This window comes from Gymnogyps californianus, chromosome 13 (genome assembly GCF_018139145.2).
Source record: "Gymnogyps californianus isolate 813 chromosome 13, ASM1813914v2, whole genome shotgun sequence".
Classification (NCBI taxonomy): Eukaryota; Metazoa; Chordata; class Aves; order Accipitriformes; family Cathartidae; genus Gymnogyps; species Gymnogyps californianus.
This window is the reverse complement of record NC_059483.1, coordinates 16019114-16031942: the sequence shown is the minus strand read 5'-3', so window position 1 is coordinate 16031942 and position 12829 is coordinate 16019114. Positions and strand designations below refer to the sequence as shown.

The following is a 12829-nucleotide window of genomic DNA, read 5'->3' as shown; positions in this document are numbered from 1 at the left end:
TCGTTTTCCAAATAAACCTACATATGATAATTAAATGCTGAACGTTTCAGTTGATAAAAACTAATTAAGAGGTGAAAGAATAGCAATCTTTTAGTTACTAGGAGAATACAAGTTACAAGACTTTTCTTAATAAAAACCAAAACACCCACTGGATTTGAACTCATCTGCTTTACTTTGTAAAGGTAATAAGGTTTTGACTATGCAATGCAGCCTTTCCTTTGGGTTTAGGAATTTGCAAATGTTCCTTTTATTACAGGGACAGTTTAATATTGTTCTTGAGATAGAGCAAAAAATACTGACTATTATTACAAAAAGATTTATTTAAAAAAAAAAATATGGGATGGAGTCTGTACCTATATACAGGCTTGTAAGTCTGTATATAAGCATGACTTTGGAAAAGTGATGCCCATATATTCTTCTGTGACTTCAGCATTAATTCATAGTATACCAGAAAATCCTTCTAGGTATGGGGAACCAGTGTTTAGTTACTAAGTGTGGACGTAAGATCCCAGGATTAATCAGCTAGATAAATGTGTGACCAGAGAGTTCCAATGTAGCCTTTTTTCTTTTTTTTACCAGACCTGCCAGAATATACAAAATTATGAAAAGACTAAATTATCATTTAGTCTGAAAGTTGCTTTTGTAATTAATTCCAGCATCTTCAACAGCAATCAAGTCTTCAGAATGATAAAGTACAGTCCAGGAGACCAAAAAAGGTTGGAATGTTATCTTTGAACTTCAGCTGTTTCCAGGAAAGAAACTAGGGAAAAATGCATTGGTTTACTCTTTTAAAAATAATACTGATGTTCTTTTCATTAAGACTCTATAGCACTCCTATGCTTGGGAACCAGCTCTTGAAATTGGCAGGGATGTGGCCTTGACACAAGGTTTTCTTTGAAAATCTGTTCCAGCTGGATCAAGTTGTTATCATTTGGAAACTGCACATAGAGGCATATGGCCATTAGAAACATATCAGAGCAAAACTGTCTGTAAGTGAAATCTTCAAAAATTCTTTGCACTGTGATTTTTCAGTATGTGGTTGAACAAGACTTTCCTGCAATTGCACCATTAGTTTCTTATGGCTTGAGTCAGCAGCAGGCAGGGGGAACAAAGTCTCTCTCTCCTGAGGCACTGTCAGTGCATCCGTGTGCCTTCTAGAGCCAGGAGAGAGATTAAGACTTAAGGAGAGAGATTTCTTGTCTCATCTCTGTGTTCATGTTAGGGCACTGGAAAATGGCAGGGTCAGCATCTAAGGGAGTCTGTTGGTGGGTTTAGGAGAGGCTGAGGAAGGTACAAGGAGAACAGAGAATGGAGAATAACGAGATGGTTTCAGGAGACAAAGGGAACAGGATTGGACTGTGCTGGGATTTAGAAATATAAATGGTACAAGATATTCTAGCTGGGTTCAATGAGATTGTACAGGGAATAGGGAAAATTGGAAATATAGGTTGACAGAGTGAGGAATGAGGAGGTGGTAGGGGCCTGGAAAACACTGGTCATGAACATGCTTAGCAGCGTGGATGCCAAGGCTGATAGGAAGAAGAACGAAGAATAACTGGTAGGTGCTAGATAAGAGGTGGAGAGTAGTATGAAAAACCTTAGCACTGGAGTTTGGGACACGCAATATGAGCTTAATGAGCTCAGGATGTTGAAGGAGGGGTAGGAAAGAAATAAGAGTAGGTCTAGGACTGTGGTCAGATAGAAAGGAACAGGAGTAAGCCATGGTTATGTTTGAAGGCAGAGTTGGGTACATTGCAGTATGGAGGTGGGCCAAAGAATCCGTGCCTGTATAACTGGAGTTGTAACACTGGATTTCTAAGTCTCGAGTGAATGCTTGCAAAATCCATTACTGATACATATAGAAATGGATACCAACGGCCATCACTCTGTTAGTGAGGACTGCAAAGGTCTTAGATGGTATTTTTCAGTGTTCTAACCAAGCAAAATTTTATGGATAAAATGATACTATAATACTGGGGACTGAAGTTAGAGGCAACTTCATTCTGGCATTTCCTAGCTTAGTTTGGCTTTGCATCCGTAATAGTGTTTGAACTTTTTAGCATAATGTTTTTGTTATAAAATTATAGAAATATAACAATGCTAATACTGATTTGTTTAAATTCTCAGTTACTGAGAGAGATGGAATATTTGCTGCAGTATCTTCACTGTATCCACATTTTAAACTGGCTCCATGTATTGAAGAGACACCACCCCTTTACTTCATGAAGTACTTCTTTCTTCACATCTTCACAATAATACTCGACTTGCCTCAATATCTAGCTTAGAGAATTTGGCTTGCAACAGGCAGTTGGGAAGGTTTTAGTAGAAAACTCAGAGTTTAATTTTCCGTTTCTTATTTTTAAATTTTCGCTTTTATTCAGTCTATCGGCAACTGAAATCCTGACCCTGTGGGAAGTAAAAAACAATGGTCCAATTGACTTCACTTGAGAGAGAGAGTAATACCTACTGTTTTCATGGCTTGGTTTGAAAGCAAAGACAAGGCTCAGTGTCCTGTGATTGAGTGCTGGGCTAGGCAATGGAAATAAGTCCCTGCAAACTCTGGAGCTGACCTTTGTTTTGAGTAATAAATCTTGAAGGTTTTTTGCTGTTGTTGTGTGATAGTAATCTGGTTGGAAACTGGAAGAAGGACAGTATATCATAGCTGATTTTGTTGAACCAGACCACAATTGCAAGCTGAATTTGAATTAACTTGGGGGATTGAGCCTTAGTGCAGAGGTGAGGAAAGAGCTGAGAGAGGGAACAAAGCAAAGACAATTGGTTTCACTTGGTACGTCTAAATGTAAACAGAACAGAAACACCTCGACTAGTCCCAGGACTGCTGTCAGGACAAAGTGTTGCCTCAAGACTCCTTTCCCCTGTTGAGTGAGCATGGGAATATTTCCATTTCTCTTTAGCTCATTTATGTTGCACATATGGTGTGGGATTCATCTCCCTTAACTTCATTCATATAAAGTTAAACATCTAATGAAGAAAAGAGTGAAAGAAAAGCTCCAAAGTTCTTCCTGTACCTTATGAGCTATTTTCGAATGGGATGAGCAGCAGCTTTGGAGTTTTCTGTCTCTACATATGAAGGATGTTTAGTTAACTTGTGTAGAGAGATGACTAACTTTGAAATAGCTGAGGTTAGGTGAGATAAATCCTACCAATGGAGAATTTTGCATTAAATGAACTTGCATGAAAATAGTTATCCCAAATCTTTCTTCAGCAATATCTGCCAAGCGTCCAGTAACGGTGTTGAGAGCTGTCGGAGCTGAGGGCAAACTATTTTTGCTCAGACATTGTGTAAGTCCTCACTGTACTGAAATGCAGAAAGACAGTCTGGCATTACCCAAACAGGATAGTGATTGTGACAGTCAGGTAAAGAGTGTGACCTGTGGTAGCTTAAATGTGTGAAAAAGATTAATAAATCAGATGTTTTAATCTACTGATTTCAGTACAGGGGACAGGAATAAGGATTGTAATGATACTTACAGGTTAGTGTTGAATAAATATATATAAATTTATGTGCACACAGGTGGATATTTAGACACATACGCAGGCCAGCTTTCCTTGATTTTGGAAGGTGTTCTACGAAGTAACGTTGTAAATAGATTGTTAAATTTATGTGGAAGAGAGCAATGTACCAGTTGTGAATTATTCATTGAAAGCAAAACTTTACAGCTTGTGTTGCCATGTTGCAAGTGGAATTAAAAAGATACATAAAGGTATTTCCAGAGATTACCCAACCTCAGATGAATACATGATTGGTGTGAAATACTGAAGAACCTTCCCCTTGGCCCTGAGGTAGGAAAGGTGGCTGAAGGAGCTGGTTGCTGCTGTACCCCGGGCACGCAAATCACATTTTAAATAGCCCTGAAACAGCTTTAAGTTGTGTCTGCAGTTAAACTGATTCCTTGATGGCTGGGACACATGGAATTAAAAGTATGGAACAAAACCTTATTTAGCACTTCATTCCTTTCTGCTCTGTGGTAGACATAATAACACGGTAGGAGCAGATTTGATAATCTGCATATTTTGTATCTGATACATTGGCTTTGTGCAGTCTTTTGAGCACAGCAGAACTCAGTACAAGAGAAATGTGTTACCTTCTTCATCTGCAGTCTTCCTTCCATGTCATGGCAATTTTCAGATGCCATAACTAAATATAGTGTTGACTAAGTTAAGTTAGAAATGCATCTAATTACTCCAGGATTGTCTTAGCCACTGTTATACAACGTGCAAGTTTCACGTACTTTAATCCATTTACAGTTTCATTTCTGTTTGTCCAGCTCTTTGCCAAGCTGAACTCTTTATGTTGCTTCAAAAAACAGCTAGCACTCTAACAACAATCAACCTGAAAATCTGCCAGTCTTGAATAAATATAAGTGGATAATTGAAGTTATTTACAATAATTGCATATGCTAAGCTTTTAATTTATTTTTATCTTTTATTTATAATTTCTGCTTTGATTGTGCTTTGATGCAGCACTTACTGTGACTGAGCACTGTCTAGTTGAGTTGTTGTAGTGGAATTTGATAGTAGTCATAGAGCAGTCTTTTTTTTTTTTGTATGGCATTAGTTGCAAGATTGGTATCTGTCTTAAGCTACAAGCACTAGGAACTCTAATATCAAAATAGCAGGAGCTAAATAATTTTCAGTGCATCTTAGCCACAACAACAGCAATTTTAGTGGTAGAATTTCCTAGAAAATACCTCATAGCTGAGGAGAACAGAGTGGGAAATAAAATATGCTGCTGGGCTTTCTGAAAAGAAGAAACTGTTTCCCCCTTCTCCCCTCTAGCTTGCCCAATCTCAAGGATTAAAACAGCCAAATTGCAAGTTCGTTGTCATTGGCCTGTCTAAAAATGCATGTGTTTCTGATGGTAGCAAATATTCCTCCAATGTCAGCATCAGTCTCTGATACCTACAATGCTTCTCTGTTGGTTACGGCAAACGTGCAAAGCTATTTGCCATAAAATAGTGAGACTGAGAGGCCTGTTTGCACATCGGTGCATTCAATGCATATGATACTGGTTTTGAGCATAGGAAATAATAGCGATACTGAAGAACAACATCAAATATTCTCTGGTGGTTTCTTTACCTTCTCTGCTAAATGAACTGTGAAAGAAGCAAACCCCAGAACTCTGATGGAAGTAAGGAGGACTTGCAGCAGAATTACCACCCATGCCAGAATATTACCTAAGCTCACTTAATGCTAATAAATCTTGTTCTTACCCAAAACAGCCCAAGATTTTCAGAAGTTTTCAAAGCACCTGCAGCCTTACAGGTTTCCTGGAAAGGAAATCCCTTTTTCACTTCTGAAATGAACCCCAAAATGGGGAAGTCATAGGAAGGTACCTGGGTAATGTTTTTAAAGTTTGGTAGTCTATTACTGAGTGCTCCCACATGCAGAGCATAGGCTTCTCACAAAGAAGCCAGTGAAGAAAATTGCTCTGATGATTGAAACACAAGTTCTGGTTTCTCTCCCAGGAATATACTCAAGTGCTGAACTATGTTTTAAATAGTTATCTGGCTGCACTTTAGGAAATATTTTTGGCATGTTCACAGCTCAATTACTATAAATTTTGATTGGAAATTAGATATTCAAATCCAATAGTAAGGTTATTAAAATTGCACCGAGTATTTCACCTGAAGAAGGGTAATTATTGGTAGTTGTAAGTATTTTCCATATACAGAATACTGCTGGTTTTTGCTTGGTAATGTACCAGAAAACTTGCTACAAAATATGAAAGAAATAAGCTCTTAAAAACAGGAATTAGTTTTCCTTTGTTTTGCTACCTGCTGTCTTTATTAACAGAGTTTGTTTACATTTGATTAAGATAGAAATCCTTGTTACAATTCCATACATAGGAGTCTGGGAGTCAGGCTTTTAAATTTACACAAATTCCTGTTTTTTTTCCCTACATATTGTTTGGTTTTTTTTTTTCCAAGACAAAAGTTCAATGCAGTATATTCATAGGTTTTTCTTGGGTTTAGACTTTTTGCTATTTTTTTAGTAAGGATGGCTTTTAATTATTTTTTACTTCCAAAACACATCTCGAATCAACCTTGAAGTGATATACAAGGTTTGTATAGGAGGTGAACCTCAAACAGATCTGATGCAGTGGGAAAATGATGAGAAAGGGTGTTAGGGTTCGGGGCTATTCTTTGCTGTTGGTTGAATGCGTTCAGATGCTAGGATATAAGAGCCTCCTACAGGTTTATCTAGACTTTTTTTTCATGACTATGATATCCCACTGCTCAGAGCAGGGTCTGAATTGGTGGCCTGTGTCAGGCGTACTCTGGATGAAATTCTCATAGACCTAAAATGATAATTCTGCATTGCGCAGGACAATACAGAGGTAACAGCTCGAACTGGCAAGATTCACATAATGTACTGAAAGAAATGTTAAGGCGTAGTCTAGTGAGTTTGGGAAGAACATGTTAGTAGAAGGGCTGCTGACAAGCTCACATTTTTCAGCTGAGAACCGAAGCTGTGCTGCTTGGTTATTTTTGTAGCAGTGAGGCATGAGCCTGGGACTGAGTAAAGAAGGAGCATCTACAATTGGGAGGGTAGATCTTTCATTTTCTGTTTAAGTACATCACAATATGGCATTTTTTTGCTATTTTGAAATGAAATTTCATCATAGTGATATTATGGAATATAAACTATTAAAGTTATGGACTGAGGTAATATCAGTACCTAGTTGATACTAGTTATAATTAAGGTAGAGCAGTCTTCTATGCTTTTTTAAAATTTGTAGCAGTTTGGTTTGAAGAAGAGTAATTTCTAGCAGCATTTCTCATTTTATGTGTAACAATTGGTTTATCTTAGAAAAATAGAAAGGAAACAATGAAGTATAAATGTGCTGCTTCAAGATTTGATAGCTGAAAAGAGAGAAGGACATAACTTCAGTCAGCGTTTATGGATAAAGGTTAGTGACCCTCTGCAGTTCAGGAGTTCAGAAACTGTTTCAAACTTTGTTATGCTTAAGAATTTATTTACTCTTAACTTCAAAATGGGATTCTAATGAAGAAGAATCATTCAAAAGTAAACTGAAACCCTTACAAGGCACATGGAAAGAGAAAAGATATTATCAGAATCTAAAATGGTTACCCTGTGCTCTCGATGTTTGCGTGATGTTTTTCCTTGAAATTGTTATTTTCTTCTTCATTTATTTTCACCTTTCTTGCACATCTGTTCCATTTTGCCCTTACTTTCTGTTGGATTATTTTTTTTCCCTCATCCATTCTATTTCATTCACCTTTCCTTTGCTATCTCTATAACAACCTAACTTGAATGAGAATTTATCTGGGAATATCAGTTCACTGAAATTAAAATATCATTTGTCAAGAAAATCGCCCTATTCAGAGATAGCTCAGTGATTTATTTTTTTTTTAAATGTTATTGAGAGGAAACAAACATTTCTTTTTCTTCTCTCAGCTTTCTCTACGTTATCTGTGATACTAGTACTGCTAAAAACACCAAATGTTGACATTGTGTTTTGGTGACCATTTTGGGTTTTTTTTGGGTGTGATATTTGTTCCAAATCCTGGTTCATACCCTGGTTTTGTCCATGCTGCATTGTGACATGCTGGATAAGTCAGTTAATCTTTCTCATGTTTACATGTATTGGGAAAGTTAGAAGGATTAGTTCCTTAACTGGAGGAACCTCAATTGAACTGTGCCATAGAACATGAAAATTGTTCTTTATCTAAAGATTATATGCTAACCTTGACTTGTCTGTGCATGTACGTGCAAACACCTTGCCACACATAGAGCTAAATACTCCTAAAATATAGACCCTTAAATGGTGTAACTCTAACAATGCTCACTCAGTGTTCATAATTCATTCCATGTAAATGCATATAGATAACTCACAATTCCTTCAGGATAACCACAGCTTGATAAGCATTTACTTGCTACAGCAACGATTTTAAAGCATGTTTACTCAAATGAAAATACATTGGCATTTGTATTAAGAATGTCATTATAAACTATTAAGTTAAAATTGCTAATCATGCTAATGTTGAGAATCATTGCTAGATAACTATTCAGTCATTAAAATATTTTAAAAGGGATTTTTGGCCTTGTTGTGGTTTAACCCCAGCCAGCAACTAAGCACCACGCAGCTGCTTGCTCACTCCTCCCCCCTCTCAGTGGGATGGGGAGGAGAATAATAATAAAAAAAAGTAGTAAAACTTGTGGGTTAAGAACGGTTTAATAACTAAAGTAAAATAAAATATAATAACAACAACAATAATAAAATATAATAATAATAGTAATGAAAAGGAATATAACAAAAAAAAAAAGAGAGAGAGAGAGAAATAAAACCCAAGAAAAGACAAGTGATGCACAATGCAGTTGCTCACCACCTGCTGACTGATGCCTGAGCAGCGATCCGCCCCTCCCGGCCAACTCCTCCCGTTTATATACTGAGCATGATGTCCATGGTATGGAATACCCCTTTGGCTAGTTCGGGTCAGCTGCCCCGGCTCTGCTCCCTCCCAGCTCCTTGCATGCCTGCTTGCTGGCAGAGCATGGGAAACTGAAAATCCTTAACTTAGCATAAGCGCTACTTAGCAACAACTAAAACATCAGTGTGTTATCAACATTATTCTCACACTAAATCCAAAACACAGCACTGTACCAGCTACTAAGAAGAAAATGAACGCTATCCCAGCCGAAACCAGGACAGGCCTCAATATAAAAATGTTGCAGTATTACATGTGGTTTTTATATTTTTTGCCTCCAGAGTGTTAAGAAATTTCTTCCATCATGCTTCATCCCTTTGGGGACTTTTTTTAAAGCAAAAACAAAACCCAAAACCAACCAACCCACTCCCCCCCAAAACCCAATAACCCCCCCCAAACATTTGTATACAATTTCTTCATTCTGATATCATCTGTGTATATCCACTAATATGTCATTTTGTGGATTTAGACTTATTACTAGCTTACCTTTTCTGTACCTTTCCCAGATTTCTCACAGTCTCCTTCATAATGGTATTGAGATATTTAAAGCAAACTGTGCTTAAGGACTATTACATAGAAAATGCAGCATATGCTTGTGTTGTCTACATTCAGTGTACCAAAATTTTAATTTTCTAAATTAAAAAATTTAAATTTAAATTAAATTAATAAATAAATATAAATAAATTTAAATAAATCTAAGTGTTTAGATTTGTGAGGGTGAAGCACGTAGTATGCATGCGTATTTGTGTCTACGTCTTCAAGGAAAAATACGTGTTGGTAGGTTGTTCGCTTTTTTTGTTGTTCTGTTTCCTGTAGAGAATGCTGCTGAAATGCACGTAACTTTTCTGTTTTTGAAAGAACAGATGTAACAACTGAAATCTTAATGAATAAATCAATAAAGTACCAATCAGTACTTTTCATTTCTGAGCTGCCCTCCTTACCAGATGTTTCTGCTATTACCCATCTTATGCTTCTTTAGCTATTTCTTACATGGGGGGATAAATCTTAGTTTAAATTTATTTCACTGAGGCAAAAATGTAATTGAAACACATTGGGATCAATACAAACTATATAAGAAACCATGAATTATTTTTCTAGCCCACTAGGTACTAATATCTAGGCACTAGTATCTCATGAAATACTATAATAATTTTTCTTCCGGTGAGTAAGTAAATATTTCAGCACAGAAAGAAAAACATGTTTCTCTTTTCCCTGTATTCATTTCTGTATGAAAAATTTTTTTGACCCTTCTTTTCACTTTTTTCCTCTCAAACTCATCAGAGTCATGATCTTTTGTATTAGATGTGCACAGAGTAGTAACGCAACTATGGTTTTAACATAAAGCAGTACACACCTGCAGAAATGCATTGAATTAGAGTAGTTATTTTACATAAAATGCCTTTTTCATACTTGAAAAATGAGGGCTAGATTTGTAAAATACTTTCAGCAGGTCACTAACATGCTAAAGACGGACTTCTGAGACCATTCAAATGTCTAAGAATCTGTTTCAGTTGCTGCGAGGCTTCCCCCTCAGAAATAGTTAATTTATGTCACTTCTCTTTTTAAATGCTAAATGCAAAAAAATTGTGGGTCAAATTAATGTTTGATAACCTTTCTAATTGCAAGATCTGTTTTTACTACTATTCATACAGTACAGGAGCAGTAGAAACAATTCCATGGAACTTCACTGTTTTATTTGAAATATTTTTTCATAGCTTCCTCTCACATAGCCTGTTGCGATGCATCGTTAGTTGTTGGGTTCTCTTACCCGTGTATGTGGGAAGGTGAGCTGTTACATTGTTCCGTTCGATTCTGGTTTGATTTGCCCCGTGTTGGAACCATTTCAGTTCAACGCCAGTTTAGGTCAAAAGGGTTTGCTGAGACCAGCTGGGTTTACATGGGACAAGATTTTTAAAGGTGGAAACAGTCAAACGACAGGGATGTACACACAGCACAGGGCTCTGGGAAGGTGGACTTCTGCTCTCTCTTGCTCTTCTGTATCAACCTAGGCATCAGTAGCGTTTCCAGTTTTTAATCAAATCTTTGAGATCTGTAATTCTGCACTAAAGGAAAAGGTATGAGCAACCTTCCTGCTGGGGTCTGCAGGGAAGATGCAGAAAGCCAGCAGTGGACTGATGGTTTAGTGAGGCTTGTGCTCACCTGTGGGTAAGCTGTGCGATGAAACAGAGATGTGGAAGGAAAGGCTGTGACATGCTGCTGCTTTGCAGACCTCGATGAACACAAATGCTCCCTGTAACCAATGTGGCTCTGCTTTAAACTGACAGGTTTTTGTTGAACCATTTATTCTGAATTGGCAACCAGAAATATTTTTCTTGGTTCGGTTTCCATTATAGTTCAAATCGTATAGAAATCGATACGAATTCCGATTTCATTTTGATTTATATCCAAGGACATGATAAAAGCGCATGCAGTTCTGAAAAGGGAAGCAAATGTATGCACGGCTGTCCACTCTGTGTATCATTAATGAGAGCCTGTAGCTCCCTTGCTTCACGATACAGAATATTTGAAAATATACGTGTGTGCCAGTGTCTGATAGATCAAAGAAAATATAAATAATATATTGAGTATTCTGTGACAGATCATCCTTTGATTAATTTTGGGTTGTACATATATGAATGTTCAGGTAGATTAAATAAAAACTAGGAGTTACTTATATAGTTAAAATGTTCGGAACTATAAAGAGCCCTGAATAAAACCTTAGAAAGGATATAATGTCTTTTCACAAGAGAATGTCTGCAGCAAACCCTGATATGAATTAAATTTTTTAAGTAGGTATGTTTTAGTGCACACCCCCCACCCCCCCCACCCCCTTATTTTTTTTCCTTCAGATGATAGTGGTAGGGAAGAATAACTACTACAGGGAGTTCTGGATATTATTAAGAGGAAGAAAATACTACTGAATTGCTGTCATTCAGTAAATATTACTTCTGTACCTGCAGGAAAATCTTCTTGTGATTATGCACCATTTTAAGGTGGTGTGTACAACACTTCAAATCTGTTTAGAAAAACAGAGACTAGGTTTGTTTACTTATCTTTTATATTTGATGTGTTATTTAGAAATTCCTTTTTATTTCAATTGCTTGTAATCAAGTACATTATTAGGAAATACCTCCTGTTTTAATTTTAAGAAAGATTTGGAAAGGGTTCCTACGTGCAAAATAAGGTCCAGTGTGAAAGCAACTGTATTTTGTGTTCTTTCAAAAATCAGTATTGGAATGGGAGCTGCAGGGTGCTGAGCACTACTGGAAAAAATGACCTTTTTTTTTTCTTCTTTATTTATTAGTAGTTGAGCTGTTTTGAGAGTTCTGTACCACCAGTCATGGATGCTGAGGTTTTAAAAAACTTGGTCTTTTTTTTTTTTTTTTTTTTAATCTGGATCGTTTATTTCTATTCTATGAAGTATCATAGCAGATATCATGTGGTGACAATGAATTACACAATTCTCAAACGATCTCTGTTGTTATACTGGAAGGAACACTTGGATTTAAAGATGTTATCCATTATTTCAAAAATACACCTTTTTTTCTTTTTTCAGCGTCTTGTTGAAGCTGCAGAAGATGCTTACCTGAAACATGAGTTTGATGCTGACTTACAGGTAATTAATAATTATTTTCTTAAATAGGTATCATCAGTGTATACTATAACAGTCTATAAAATAGCTTGCTTGAAGAACTGCTGTAGAAAGCTAAGCATGTGAGTAATAGAAGGATGCTGATTACAGAAAACTGAATTAATGAAGGCTGGCTCAGTATTTTGACAGGTTACGCATTTAGTGTTTGTGTGTTGGGAGACCAAGCAGGTGGATTTTACTCTTTTAGAGATTTCATTTAAATTCCCTGCATGTCTGCTTAGGTCAAGATTTTTGAACACAGTAATTAGCAGCATGTTTCATCATTGCGGTGTACTGGCAAGGAATTGTTCTATAGAGAGTTGAATTTGCAGATGGGGTGGGACCCACAGGGATGGGATTAGTATGACCTTGATTTGTGCAAATGCTTTGCGTTTGGATCCGTGTCTAGAGCAGACACCGTTTTTTCTCTTACCTAGAAGCCCTTAGAGCCATACCATTATTGTTTCAAAATGTTGCCTTTAGGGATAACATGGGAGGGAGAAGCACTGTGGCAGCTCACAGTTAAAAATGTTTAAAAGAAAAACCTTTGCTTAAATAAGACACATAATTAAAAAACCTGGTTAATTTAGAAACCAAGTAATCTAACCTAAAACAGAAAGTGTTACTCGGTGCTTAAATGAGTAAATACCTCCTTACCTGTAATGAATTCCTATATCGTTGGTTTCTTGAATGCCATGTTAGGTGGAGTTTTGTTTACTTTGTC

The 12829-nt window shown here is 36.8% G+C and overlaps 1 protein-coding gene across 1 annotated transcript in view; it reads left to right on the top strand.

Moving 5' to 3' along the window:
* CACNA2D3 (calcium voltage-gated channel auxiliary subunit alpha2delta 3) overlaps positions 1-12829 on the top strand; it is a 483288-nt gene that overhangs the window by 131784 nt on the left and 338675 nt on the right. Inside the window, exon 4 of the mRNA XM_050904793.1 lies at positions 12031-12090. Within this exon, the coding sequence (XP_050760750.1) occupies positions 12031-12090 (60 nt within the window). The remainder of the gene's footprint in view (positions 1-12030; positions 12091-12829) is intronic.